General features: G+C 41.1%; 1 protein-coding gene across 1 annotated transcript in view; it reads left to right on the plus strand.

The window, feature by feature from the left end:
* Positions 1-15,764, plus strand: part of LOC122798711 (zinc finger protein OZF-like) — a 149,469-nt gene that overhangs the window by 55,908 nt on the left and 77,797 nt on the right. The window contains exon 3 of the mRNA XM_044067807.1: positions 6,843-6,965. Coding sequence (XP_043923742.1) covers positions 6,843-6,965 — 123 coding nt within the window. The remainder of the gene's footprint in view (positions 1-6,842; positions 6,966-15,764) is intronic.

Below are 15,764 nucleotides of genomic sequence, written 5' to 3' on the forward strand. Positions count from 1 at the left end.
TACAACATTCACTCTTCTTGGGTAGGAGTCTATCAGCATGGCACATCTTGACTTGGCAATAGTTGCCTATTTTTCCTTGCAAAAGCACTCCAAATCTATCAGATTACAAAGGCATCTCTTGTGCACAGCCCTCTTCAGGTCACCCCACAGATTTTCTGTTGGATTTAGGTCTCGGCTCTGGCTGGGCCATTCCAAAACTTTAATTTTCTTCTGGTGAAGACATTGTTTTGTTGATTTGGATGTATGCTTGGGGTCATTGTCATGTTGAAAGGTGAAATTCTTCTTCATCTTCAGCTTTCTAGCAGATGTCTGAAGGTTTTGGGCCAAAAGTGACTGGTATTTGGAACTGTTCATAATTCCCTCCACCTTGACTAAAGCCCCAGTTCCAGCTGAAGAAAAGCAACCCTAAAGCATGATACTGCCACCACCATGCTTCACCGTGGGGATGGTGGTCTTTTGGTGATGCAAAGTGTTCCTTTTGCGCCAAACGTACCTTTTTGGATTGTGGCCAAAAAGTTCAACCTTGGTCTCGTCAGACCATAACACATTTTCCCACATGCTTTTGGGAGACTTGATGTATTGTTTTGCAAATTTTAGCTGGGACGGGATGTTTTTCTGTGTATGAAAAGGCTTCCATCTTGCAACCCTACCCCATAGCCCAGACATATGGAGAATACGGGAGATTGTTGTCACATATAGTACACAACTAGTACTTGCCAGAAATTCCTGCAGCTCCTTCAGTGTTGGCTGTAGGTCTCTTGGCAGCCTCCTTGACCAGTTTTCATCTTGTCTTTTCATCAATTTTGGAGGGACGTCCAGTTCTTTGCAACGTCACTATTGTCTCACATTTTCTCCACTTTTTGATGACTGTCTTCACTGTGTTCCATGGTATATCCAGTGCTGTGGAAATTTTTTGTACCCTTCTCCTGACTGATACCTTTCAACAATGGGATCCCTTTGATGCTTTGTAAGCTCTCTGCGAAGCATGGCTTTTGCTGTAGCAGGCAACTGAGTAAATGTCAGGAAAATCCTACTAGGACAGCTGAACTTTATTTGGGGTTAATCAGAGTCTCTTTAATTGATGACAGGTGGTTACCCAAGAAGTCTGAATGGTGTAATTAAATCAAAAGGTGCTTCAACAAAGTATTAGTTTAAGGGTGTGCACACTTATGCAACCAGCTTATTGTACATTTTTAATTTTTTATATTTTTTCCCCTCACAGATTTGTTTGTTTTTCAATTGAATTGTACAGGTTTTAGGTCACAATAAAGATGGGAAAAGTTTTGAAATGATTTATTGTGGTCTCATTTTTTTATATCATAAAACTTAGCATTTTAACAGGGGTATGTACACTTTTTATATCCACTCCAGATGATTCCATTCACCATTAGTTTGGTACATTGTTTGGTATAGGTTGCAGAGATAACTGAAGAAAGCATTATGGTTGTTCTTAGCTTCAGGGGCTATTTTTATCTCAAATTTGAATTTGTGGACTTAGTCCCTTGAGTTGCTTGTTCAGATTGATGAGGGATGTTTTTACCATTGGGGCAAAGCCCTTCCTGTTTTTAAACATGATTTTCTTTCTTTCTTTTGTTATCCAACACATTTATACTGGGATTCGACCAGGATGACTTGTTTTTAGAAGTTTTCCTATATTTATTCTGGGTAGGTACAGCTGTTTCTATGTAGCTATTTAAATGGCTGTACAGAGTTACGTGAACAGTTCTGCATAGGCATGTTTTTAGCCGTGGAATAGCTTTTAAATAGTTTTGAGTCACCTGTGGTCTGGGCTTAATGTTTATTTCAAAGGAAATGGGTTTGTGGTCCAACCTGACCAATGAAGACTATATACTAGGGGGGAGTGCATCATTTCTCCATGCTTGTGATGACCGGGTCAGAGATATTTGTGCCCCTGATGGGTCTGCAGACTCGTTCTTGAAGGGTAATTGTGTTAACAAAGTCTAGGAATTTCTGGGCTGCAAGTCTGAGGCCATGCATGATTCCCATTTAATATTAGGGTAGGTGAAGTTGCCCATGAATATTATGTTGGGTTGAAGGGGGAGTGTCTCTCTCACATTCAAGTAAATGGTATGGGCTTCCTGGGTCGTGAAGGGGGACATATGGCTTGCTAGGTTATGGTATGGGACTTTACTTATGGTAAGCTGGATGTGGAGAAGCTCAAGAGTGTCATAGTATGTGGGCAGCCTTCAGGTGTGTTTGCGTTTGATGTAAATTGAGACTCCTCCACCTTTAAATCCTACCTGTGCAATAGCTGATCTAAATGTGCGAAAGGCATTATAATCCTGCACTGTCAGGTGCCCTTTCTGGCATTAACTGCACAGATGTTTAAATTCTCCATAATGAGGAGAGCTTGCAGGGAGTTGTTTCCTGTTTATACTCCTGGCATTGAGCAGTTACACCTGTATATTATTCTAAGTGGGTTTAGCTAGGTTGGCAAGTTCATCATGTTGGCAGCATCTAAAAAGGCACTATGGGGGTGGAAAAGATTTTGGCCAATATTTGAAAACCTTGGTGGGGACAGGTACAGATCATCACTGGAAAGGAGTGTGGTCTGTCTACCTTATCCTCCGAGGAGTGACACTTAACTGACTTTAATAATTGGTTTAGTTTTATCTTCTGTTGGTATTGTGGCATCATCCTTGAAGAAGGTAGAATGCTGCTCAGTGCTAGGCTCGTACCAGCCTGGTTCCCATAGTTTAATAGCTTTATCACATCTCTCTTCTTATAGTCCAGGGAGGTATATTGCAAGCCATTTACATTCACATGGATTATGACTGAGTCATGATGATACTTTTGGTCCAGTGACTTGAGTGTACATGTGATCTGGTGGATCCTGTCCCCTGACAGTCAGCTGACTGTGACCGCCTCCTTGCTCAGCTTGAAAAAGGGATATCCTATGTCTCACAATAGGGACCAGCAAGATTAAAATATTGTATGTGGCAGTTTGCATTATGGATTTAGAGGTTGAGACACCTTGTGATGATGCTGTGCCAAGGTGTGTGTGCTGTCTTAGCAGAGTGCTGTAGGGTTTGCTGAAGATAATTTTGTGTTTGATATCTGGAATGCCTTTTATATTTGGAAAGACTACATTTAAGACCCTCAGCATATGTTTGTCTGTGTCTGGTCCATTCTTTGTGTAGTGTGTGTGTGTGTGTGTGTGTGTGTGTGTGTGTGTGTGTGTGTGTGTGTGTGTGTGTGTGTGTGTGTGTGTGTGTGTGTGTGTGTGTGTGTGTGTGTGTGCGCATGCGTGTGTGTGTGTGTGTGTGTGTGTGTGTGTGTGTGTGTGTGTGTGTGTGTGTGTGCGCATGCATGTGTGTGTTTGTGTGTGTGTATGTGTGGGTGTGTGTGGTGTGTTATTTGACAACCTGTTTGCTATTGTTTGTGTTGTTAAGTGAGATTCTTGCCTGCAGTGACACTGTGTAACTGCATATTTCACATACCGTGTCCGTCTGATTTAGAATTAGGTGGTTGCCAGTAAGCAGGAGACAAGTGCTGCAATGCATCATGGTGCCCAAATCTACCAAGATGGCTGCAGAAATAGGAGGAAAATTCAAGTCTATGGTTATAGATCCTTAGTTTGTGGTTTTTACTAGTCGCTGGTACAAGAGAGGCAAACAGCTGGCTACTAGGCTGTTGCTGGTACTTGCAGGGCTCTGCTTCTCACGTGAACACCAGTTGCTCTTTATGCATCCATAGTGAATCCAGTTACAGTACTATATGACACCTTCACACACTGTACATTATAATACGTACCACAGTCAGTGTTAATGTAAATAGGTTCATAGGTAGGCACTAGGCTATCTGCCTGAAGGCATCTATAAGCCTAGCCGGAATGTGTTGGCTTTCGCCGCCCTCTTAGATTAGTTCATTGTGCCTCTGTCCAGCAGAGCCATTGAAGTGATCCCCAGGGTAAACTTTCTGTTTCCCATCCACTCGTCAAGGTTTCTCTTGAAGAGTGTTAGCGAGGAGCTCTGCCTAATGTAGATTGGAATTTTGTTCCAAAGCATGGCAAGTCTCTGGGACAGGAATCTATCCCTCCAGCATGTCCTATTTATTGTTGTGGTGAGGTTTAGATCCCTAGAGTGTGTGGCTCGAGGGGATATGGTTTTCTTTAGGTGGAGCATGTCCAATTCTGGGGTGGACATGGCCTTGTATATCAGGCAGAGATCACCTCTGAGTAGGCAGTATGCAACCGAGTACAGCTGGTGTTTCTTCAGTTGAGCAGCATAGGGCATCTGTTTTAGGCCAGTGATCCTCTTGGTGAGGTACTTCTCTGGTCTTTCCAGCTGGTGCTGGTGTCTTGTAAGGTACATCCCAAATGGGGCATTGTACTGTATGATGGGTCTGATAAGTGATGCGTAGAGGGGCACAATGACCTCTTTTGATCTGGATGCAAACCCTTTTGTGATTAGGTGGGCCACATAGAAGGATTTTCTAACCACTTTGGCAATGTGATTATCAAAGGAGAGATTTCTATCTACTTGGGTCCCCAGATCCCTTATTACATCTTCCATATTTAGGAGGCTACCACCTATGTGGTAGTTTGTGGGTACTTTTTTTTCTTCCAAAGGGCATGACTATGCACTTTTTTGGCATTTAGCTCGAGGCCATGTTTCTGACATCAGGTATCTGTCTCAGTGAAACCCTTTTGGAGCATTTCTGTGTCAGCCAGTGAGTCAATTATAGCCCATAGTTTGCAGTCGTCTGCGAACTTGGTCAGCCATACTTTTCCTGTGCTTGCCTGTACCTCTGAGAAGTATATGCCGAACAGGAGGGGTCCTAGGACTGAGCCCTGGGGAGTGCCACTTGTAACAGGTTTAGAGTCAGACCTAGCTCCCGCACCTCTTACCATATGGGTTCTGTCCATGAGCCAGTTGGCAACCCATCTCGTGACGTAGGGGTTTATGTTCAGGCTGGTGAGCTTGTCTATAATACCAGAATTGGGGAATGGTGTTGAAGGCCTTTGCGAGGTCTAGGTAGGCTGTGTGAACCTCCTTTCCCTCATTTATAGCCTTGGTAACTGTCTCAATAGGTTTAGCATGCATGATCTTCCCTTAACAAAGCCGAACTGGGTAGGGTCCAGTGTTTGGAGATTCTCAAATGTCTTTGTTAATGAGATCCATGATGATGCGCTCCATAGGCTTGCAGACCAAGCTAGTCAGGCTTATAGGGCGATAGTTCCCGGGATCTGTTGTGGCTCCACCTTTGTGGAGCGGAATAACCATTGCTGTGCACCACTCTATGGGTACATAGCCTGTGGAGAGGCTGAGTTTAAACAGTGTGTTTAGGTGAGGGGTTAGTTCATCTTTGAGCTCATGTAGAACGCAGCCTGGGACATCGTCCGGTCCCATTGATGTTGTGTTTTTGGCTTTGGAGAGGGCTGTTTTAACCTGAGTGTCTGTGATTTCAGGGGCACTACATCCTTCTGGTATGGTTATGGGCCCTTTTGGGGGTGAGAGGGGGGTGAAGTTTGCACTGAACCTGTATGCTAGGATGTTGGTGGTATCGGTCGGTTCAGTGTATTTTGTGCCATTCTGCACTAACTCCAAGCAGATCTGAGAATTGCCACTTAGGTTCTTGACATAGCTAAAGAATGCCTTGTGGTTATCTTTGGAGTCCTTGGCAATTTTTCTTTTGAAGCTAGCCTTGGATAATTTTATGAGGGATCGTAGTTTCTTGCTGATACTGATCAGGGATGTCTTCCCTTCTTGGGATTTTACTCTTTTCTGTACTAGTTTTCTCCTTCTATTGTATAGCTTGTTTATAGCAGGGGTCCACCAGACTGTATGTCTAAATGTACATAATGAACTGATTATGGTCACAGCAGTTTGTGATATCCTCACACACAATGTACATTATAATGTATATCACTGTTAGTGTTAATGTAAATAATGTACAAAATGAATTATTCTAGTTACAACAGTCTGTAGTACTCTCACAGTTTGTACATTATAATACACATCACATTCAGTTTTAATGTAAATAATTTACATTATAACATGATTCTGATCACAGCAGTATGTGACTTCACACACACACTGTACATAATGTGTATGACTGCCAATCTTAACATAAATGTATATAATAAAGTAATTCTGGTCAGAAGAGAGGATAAACGAGAACAAAAGTAAAGGAATATGGAACATAACCATTAGACTGCAGAGGTGTCCATGGAACATAGCCATTAGACTGCAGAGGTGTCCATGAAACATAGCCATTAGACTGCAGAGGTGTCCATGGAACATAGCCATTAGACTGCAGAGGTGTCCATGGAACATAGCCATTAGACTGCAGAGGTGTCCATGAAACATAGCCATTAGACTGCAGAGGTGTCCATGAAACATAGCCATTAGACTGCAGAGGTGTCCATGAAACATAGCCATTAGACTGCAGAGGTGTCCATGGAACATAGCCATTAGACTGCAGAGGTGTCCACGGAACATAGCCATTAGACTGCAGAGGTGTCCACGGAACATAGCCATTAGACTGCAGAGGTGTCCACGGAACATAGCCATTAGACTGCAGAGGTGTCCATGGAACATAGCCATTAGACTGCAGAGGTGTCCATGGAACATAGCCATTAGATTACAGAGGTGTCCATGGAACATAGCCATTAGACTGCAGAGGTGTCCATGAAACATAGCCATTAGACTGCAGAGGTGTCCATGAAACATAGCCATTAGACTGCAGAGGTTTCCACTCATTCTGCATGGTTAATTGACTAAGTGTTGCTTTTCTATGGTGTTGTCTCTCAGCTAAGCATCATTAAATCATTATAAACACAGTGCAATGTCAGTAATAATTCCTGATTTTATTTGCAGGGTATAATATCCCATTGGAGCACCTTTGGTTGTATATTAAGAAAGAAGCCACATTTCCACCTGTCGACACTGGAGGAGGAATAACAGTGCAACAAAATGAGCTTCCTGACAATAGTATTGGCAGTAAGTACATGATCAGATAATCAACAATTTGTTATTTATGATCAAGAATAAGCAAAGAAATCAGAGTAGGTAAAGGATAGTGTTTACCTAATAGGGATGGTTGTACCACATTAACAGCAAAAGTAAACCAACTTGATACAGGTTTCTGGTCCCAGATGAATAAGGGCCTCCCTGTAATACAGCAAGACAAACAGTCCCATCAAGGTTGCTTGTTTTATTGTCTGTGGCCCTTTTTTAAAATGTATAGCATATAACTGCCGAGTTTCACTGTTTGGATGACTGGTATCGAAGTTCTCAATATACCCACAGGGAGGGTTTTCCAGTAGTTCCTGAACTTGTGACTTGCAGAGTATTTAGAAGTACTGGGAGTAGTGAAATGCTTTGAGAAGTGGAATGCAGATGGAGAAGTTGCTGCAAAGACTATATAGTAAGAAGGCAATTACCTTTGGTGTTCAATGTAATACTCATTGTTGCAGTCTGCACATTTTAGATATTCTACCTGCAGTTTGCCTGTGACTAGCCTGACTTTCAGAGCTTTACCCTCTACCAGAACTTCAGCAGATGCTGTACCACCAAAGGTATCATCAGTACATTGGTGATTTAAAGGGTGTGTCCGGTGATGTCGTCTTCGGATCTTCTCATTGTAAAGCAGCGATATGTATTGTGATTGCTATGCTGTAACTGGTATACTGTAAAACTGCTGCATTACGCATATTACAAGCACTATTTTATATTTCTCTGGGTCGACAAAGATACTTTTATGTTATAATAATCCTAACCTAATAGGATACTTCTTCATTAAGTACTGCAGTACTGCTAATGTGATTTATTTATTGGGACTGCATAGAAACATCTTTGTTAAATAGTAGAGATCTGGTAGGACATTGCTTCACTAAGTATTGAATTATTGATGATTTCCCTCTTTTGTATTCAGTCTGTTTAGATACTCTTCATTTCTATGGGCTGTCCCCCACCTCATCTAAGTTGCTGTTTAAATCCTAGTTTAACTGAGAATTGACACACTAAGCTTGGGATGTTCATTTTTGTCAGGTATTGCTTCCTTGCTCTCATATTCAACAGAAAATAATGTCTTGTATTGCATTAAACTTCAGTGTAAATTTAACAGTTAAGTAGCTTGCACACCTCGGTGGGATGGTATCCCTGGTCTCCCTGCCCATTCTACCACCAAACTCAGCTGTCTTTACTTAACTTTTCAACCTTACAGCTACAGTAATGAAGAGAAGCTAGCCATTAAACCTCCCTCTGAAATTTCACCTTCTTTTTCCCATATAGGCAATAAAAGTTATGCTCTCCTTTGCCAGGTATTTCCCATTTAGGACATAAGGGTGTACTTCAGCTTTTTACTTACAGTTCTTGCTGTCCCTAAACTGTTTTGTCAATTAATTTCTTCCATAACAAACTTCATGCAGCATGAACCACAACTGCTCTAAGGTATTTTGTTTTACTATTGTCCTGCTGTGAGTATGGTTTCTGATTGTTTCTGTAGTTGTGGTCATCTCTCTGGTCAGGTTCAACCCTCTCCGTTCTCCCTCACTTTGTTCGGGCTCACTCTGCTCCCATACCCTACCCCAATTCCCAGCCACCCCCACTACACATAAACTTATATGTAGCTAGCCACTCCCCTCTCACTTTCAAACAGTCACAACACTCCACACATAATATCATCCACAATAACATAGGACATTAACCTACTCCTCCTTGTTAACCTCATTATTCAATTAAACAGCAAGTGTTCCCTACATCACACCTAACTTCTCCTTATAACACAGTAAATACCTAAACCACCTCACCTCCATACTGCAATTACCAAACCTTCCTTTTTCTCTATTTTCCTCCTGCTGCACTACAATCCCAACTTACAAATACCAGCTATCAAATCCACATCTTCATACACATTATATTTCTTTCCCTTCCTACAACACACTATTCCTCTGAGTTCTACCTCTGTCACTCCAAACCTGTCCAAAAGTTTCTTCTAAATTACCTCACATTACTTTTCCCTTTACTAAATCAACTTCTTCCTCACCTATAAAATGCCACCTCAATGTACCAAACACTTGCAAATGTTATCCCTGTACACTTTTATCTGGACTCTCCTAACACTTTCCTGTTACCTAACTTCCTATCACGTTCAACTACACAGCATCTTCTCCTCTCCTACAGATGCTACTCCACAGCCCCACCACTCATTATCTCTCAGTCTTGTAATTGCTTCCAACCCGTACAACACACCTTACATAGGATAATTTCTAAACAAATTTCTTCCACTTTTTCCAAAATCTCAAACCTCTCTCAAATACACCACACTCATTAAACTCCCCAAACTTCATTTACACTTCTCTACACAGCTAATGCTCTCTGGAGATATACACCTTAATCCGTGTCCTGAATGTGTTCAGCAGCAATCCACCTACCTCACTACTCCTCCACCCATCACAAGGACATTAATCATCTAGTAGCTCTAACCTCATGCTCCTTTACATGAATGTCAGGAGCATAGTCAATAAAGTACACAAACTGCATGTCAGCCTATCTCTTTACTCCTCTGATATTATAATTCTAACAGAAACCTGGTTGAAACATTACCAGCAATGACATTCTTTCTCCAGATTATAATATGCATAGATGTGACAGGAAAAGTAACACACACGGACGTGGTATAGCCATACTTTATAAACAAAACTTAAAAGTAGAACTTACAGAACCAAGATTCCCTGATTTCAGTAACACTGAAGTACTATGTATCAAACTCTAAATAAACCTCAATAAATATCTAACCATAATAGGTACTTATATTCCTCCTGGCAGTAACCCCAACATTCCCACAGGTAACCATCATAATGTGTGGCTTTAATACTGACTGGTACTCCTGTAACACTGATAACCCCACTAACTATATTAACATACATGGCTTTACCCAGGTCATACAATCCACAACCAGATTAGACAAGACTACCAAAAGGCATTCTATACTAGACTGGATTTTAGCTAACAAACCTACTGTTGCCTACCAATCAGGTTGTTTCCCCGATAATATTAATGATCATCTCCCAACATACTTGGTTAGACACCATCTCCAAACCCCACAGAAATACAACCAAATTGTCAACAACAGAAAACTTCAGTGCTCAAATCTTTAACTCCATCTTACAAAACTGTGACTGGACACCACTCAGAAGGCTACCCCTAGATAATGCTGTGGACTATTTTAATACTACCTTCCTTGAAATGCTAATTAGCTTAGCCCCAAGTAGCTCTACTAGAGTAAAATCCAACAGTACCCCTTAGCTATCAAAAGATACTAAAAATTTACTCAAACTAAGAGATAAAGCCTGGACACTGTGGCACACCAACAAAAATCAGGGCAACCTTGAACACTCTAGACATCTTCAAAATAAAGTCAAATCCCAAGTCAAACTAGATAAAAAATCATACTATACTACTATACAGCAAAAGCACCATAACAATCCTAAAAAGTTCTGATCTTCCATAAATAAACTCCTTTAGCTAGGCCAATCCTCCACCCCTACTTCTTCAAACACTAACAATAACGATAGTATAGCTGCAAAATTTAACTCATTCTTTACGAATACTATACGTTCATTTACTAAGACCAGTGCAGTGTACCCCAACTATCCCAACTATAGCCAAAGATGAAACTGACTCCTTCTCCTTTAAAACTGTCCAAACTTACACCATAAAAAATACTCTCTAAAGTAAAGCCCTCAGTCCTTGCAGCTGATAACCTGCCCTTTGAATTCTTAAACCTAGCAGCAGATGCCATCTTCTATCCAGTTTATATCCTCATTAACAGGTCCATATCTGAACAGTACATTCCTCTAACCTGGAAAATATCTTACATAATCCCTTTGTACAAACATGGCAGTTCTATCGAGTTCTCCAGTTATAGACCTATAGCTATCTCATCACCCCTATCAAAACTCTTAGAAAAATGCATTCATATGCATCTCTTCAACTACCTTTTATCCAACAATCTCCTTTTTAGCATACAACTTGGATTCCGCCTAAATCATAGTACCAGGATGGCCCTGTTCAGCTTTACCAGTACAATTAACCAACATGGAAACAATGAGAATCTGGTATCCACCATATTCTTGGACCTATCCAAAGCATTTGATATGGTTTCTCATCAGAAATTAATTAATGAATTCTCCATACTAAAATTCAGCTATTTGTCACTCACATGATTCCTTAGTTACCTAACTAACCGTCAACAAGCAGTCAAATGTCAAAAGGGTCTTTCTGTTTCTATGGGGGTCCCCCAAGGATCAGTCCTAAGCACTCTACATTTCGGTATATTCATCAACAGACTTCACACAGCAACATCTCTAGCCTCCATTGTCCAATACACCAATGACGCCACTGTCAATTCTGCTGCACCTACCCTAAAATAACTTGTAGTGAGAACACAACAGTCCTTCACGACAGTTGAAGTCTGGTTATCAGACTCACAACTAATCCTGAATCCATCCAAAACTAAACTTATGCTCTTCCTCCTCAGTAAATCACATGATCTCACAACTCCATTCCAGCTATTCTCTTCCACTAATACCTTTAATATCGACCGTAGGTGAAACAAAATTTCTAGGTGTGCCAATAGACAATAATTTGAAATTCGATGTACATCTATCTTAGTCTATCAAAAAAGAGGGTCTATATCAGAACATCAAAGTTTTAAAACTTTGAATGTTCTAATAGCGACCCGTTTTTTGAACTAAAAATAAAATAAGCTGCAGAACACCAAATTCTTTCCTAGGGAAAGAATTTGGTTGGCCGATTCTGTGGCTTTGCTATTTTCAGCACTGTGGTGGAAATTTACGGGTCAGGTTCAGGTAAGTGTGCGATTGTGTGGTCGTTAGGATTAGGTGAGTTAGGGTTAGGTGAGTTAGGGTTAAGGCGCGGGTTAGGTGAATTAGGGTTGGGGCGGGTTAAGTGAGTTAGGGTTAGGGCATGGGTTAGGTGAGTGTGTGATAGTGATGGACCTTAGGGTTAGGGTTTGGGTTAAGGTAAGTGGATATATAGTAGTGTATGTATAGTTTAGTGTAGGGTTAGTTGTAGGATTATAAGTGTATGTGTGTTGATTGATGCATTTTAGGTGTGCTTGTGTTGTGTGTATGTGTTTCAGAATAGCAAATGTTTTCCCAAGGAAAAAATTTGCTGTTCTGAATGTTCGATATTATGTGGTTTAGATATTTTAGGTTTGATGAAATAGAGTTCACTATTTTCATCTTTCGATAGCGTGATATAAACGCAAAAAAGGCACACATAAAACTAGATGCCCTGTATAGACTCAAGCCCTTTCTCACTAGCACCACAAGACAGGCAATTTCTAGAACTCGCCTACACTCCTCCCAGCTGTATGCCTCTCCTATCCTCACCAATCTAAAGAAAACTGATTTGGCTAAACTAGAAACCTCAGTTGCTAAATTCGCCACCAACTCCCCTCACAGGTCCCATCACTGCTTCACTTTACAACAACTGAACTGGCTATAACTACCCCATTACCTGACCTACACCCAACTTCTTTCTGCCCACAGACTAATTCACCAACCAGAAAAAAACTCCTGCTTTTCGCCAGTTGGTGCTACTCTACGCCAATACTCGAGTTCTCTGATCCTCAAATAAATCCTTGCTACATGTATCCAAATTCAGCAGTGCTGCTGGCAACTCTCTTAACTCCAACTATATCTCTAACATTTGGAATACTGTTCAGTACCCTATCATAACCACCGCCGACCCATCTCAGTTTTAAAGCCTGCTTAAGAACTTCCTCACCAGTCAGTGGCTGTGCCCATGCACTAGTCCTAACTAAATCTTCCTCCAACACCAATAGCCAGCTACACTACTTTGAATCAAACTGTCTCCTTCAACTGCAACTAAACTTACTGCCTTTCCTTATTACCCATAACCTCCATTACCCATAGACCCCACCCTCCACCATCCCTCTCCATTAACTGTAACTAAACTTACTACCTTTCCTCATTACCCATACCCCCCATCTCCACCCCTCTCCATTAACTGTAACTAAACTTACTACCTTTCATTACCCATAACCTCCATTACCCATAGACCCCACCCTCCACCATCCCTCTCCATCGACTGTAACTAAACTTACTTACCATCTTTCCTCATTACCCATACCCACACCCTCTCCATCGACTGTAACTAAACTTACTTACCATCTTTCCTCATTACCCATACCCCCACCCCTCACTGCTACTTCACAACTAATACAGCATACTTCTGACATCCTATCTTATCTGGATCCCCTGCTTTCTCTGCTCCTCTCCTCACAACCATTAACCTTGTCCAACTAACTTTACTGACCAAATTCACCTTCCTACAGAGTCCTCCTAGCCTTCTCTTACTTCCACTTTCAATGTCTTTACAGGACATGTCCACTGAACAGCCAACTGTCTAAACTGGGGTCTGTGTGTAATGTACTGCACAATTCAAATATCGATTGTAATTGAATGTAATAATGTTGAAGCTTTTTATTACTCTGCTGTATCATGTACCATACATATATTATGTCATATTTTACTCACTGTGATCCAGTGTAGCTGTTTTCTTGTACATTTGTAATTTTCTAATATGTCTGTAATTGTATGTAATTTACCTGTGGAACTTTGCTCCCATGTCTGTAATTGTATGTAATTTACCTATGGAGCTTTTATCTCTTGGCCTCTGCTTAAAATGGACTTTGTTTCAACTGGACACGCCCAATAAATAATTGTTAAATAAAAATAAATAGTAAATAAATTTTTCTCACACCATTCATTGCACTAAGTCCCACTGTTCAGTCCATCGATCAGCTTCCATCCAAGTAGCATCTTCAGATGAGTATCCTTATAGGGGATTTATTTCATCCTACTGATACTGTATTATTTGTTAATGTCTGATTCTGAATATAGTGCTAAAGAATTTTATTAAAATAATAATTACAATAAAGTTAATAATAATAATAATAAAGTTAAATAATTGTGTGTTGTATGGTAAACAAATCTCCCACTAGGGCTCTCACTCAGAAGTTTTTTTTCTGCCTCCCCCTGGAGCATGATATGGACTTGTGTCCGCAATGTTCTTTTTTGTTTTTCTTCCTAAGGTCATAGATGAGCGACCCTACTGGAGTTTTCCCCTAGAAAGGGGCTGTGATTCTCATTCTGTGCTGTTACGGTCCCTCCCAAAGCCTCCAGGAGCCACATGCTAAGAAAAAGAGTACTCAAAAGAAAGAGAAGTGTTAGAAAGCCAATGACATTTGCAAACTGAGTTTTCCTGAGTCTTGTGGCCCTGTATTTGGTGAGGAGCTTTCACAACACCCATCTCTCTCAGGTAAGGCCTCTGGCATGACCTAGGTGCAGCCACCCATGCCGTCATTTTTTCATGCATTCTGATGGACCAACACATCCAATGCACTCAGACTAGAGACCCTTCAGTCTGTGAAGGGTGTACTGTAATTTTAAAAGGGGAAGGTGGGACTTCCACAGTTCTTGTACATGAGGATGCTTTTTGCAACAGCCATTTAGGTTTTGGTGCCACATCACTTCCCCAGGTCTTCACAGCTGCACTTCTCAAAGCAGTGAGGCACAAAGCACTGAAGCATGAACTTTCACATGTTAGCTTGCCTCAGTAAGGCAGTGCCTTGTCCCACTTCATTTCCTGAGCTACTGCCAACTCTTTAGCCAAGCCGACCAAGCACTTTGTCTTTCGTAAAGTAGAAGACCAGACCTGGGTATCGCTAAAGTATCTGGGACCCAATATTCTAAAAATAGAAGTGTGCGAGGATCCTCCTAAACAGGATTCAGATGTCGACGACTCAGAGGCTGATGAACTGATATAAGTGTGCCATATCCCAGCAACTGAAAATTACGATTTTGTAAGTGAAAATTTTATCAATATCAGAGACATCAGACCTGCATCACTGTCAAAACAGGATGAAAATACGGGTTTCTGGTCAGTGCTAGAAACCTAAACAACAAGCAACTGAAAATTACGATTTTGTAAGTGAAAATTTTAGAGTCATATCAATATCAGAGACATCAGACCTGCATCACTGTCAAAACAGGATGAAAATACGGGTTTCTGGTCAGTGCTAGAGACCTAAACAACAAGCTGTCTGACCTTAAGGCACTCCTGCATTTGGAAGGCATCTATTATTTATTTATTTATTATTTATTTATTGACATTTGTTAACCGGGTTAGTCCAACTGAGCCAAGGGCCCATTTTCAGTGGAGACTCTAGACGAAAAGCTTCAGAAATAATACAAGTAATTATGATATTTATAAAATATTAAAGTAGGGTCCCAAAAGTGTAGTACAACTCAAAAATGTGTGCACAGCAGTACAATGTTGTTGTGTCTTTCGGCTTTTCCTGGTTAGGGGTCGCCACAGCGGAACTCCAGTCCGCTAATGATTGGCAGTGGATTTTTATGTGCTGAGATGCCAGCCCTGACGCACAACCTTCAACGAAGGTACGCCCATTCACGCATGTCTCCAGACAGAAGACGCTCTATCTGAGAATTGAACGGGACAACTTCTTACTGTCAGGCGACAGTGCTACCGCAGCACCACCACCGCAGTACAATGCATAGGTAAAATAACAGTTAACAAGTAGAATTTCCAAAATATGAGAACAGTATATAGCTTAGGCCAAATAATTAAAAGGTTTAGAGACTATTACACTAAGGAGTTCAGTATGAATACAGTTTGCTAGGAGTACAGTACGAATACAGTTTGCTAGGAGTACAGTACGAATAG

This window comes from Protopterus annectens, chromosome 3.part1 (assembly GCF_019279795.1).
Source record: "Protopterus annectens isolate FY-2018-M chromosome 3.part1, PAN1.0, whole genome shotgun sequence".
NCBI classification, from domain to species: Eukaryota; Metazoa; Chordata; order Ceratodontiformes; family Protopteridae; genus Protopterus; species Protopterus annectens.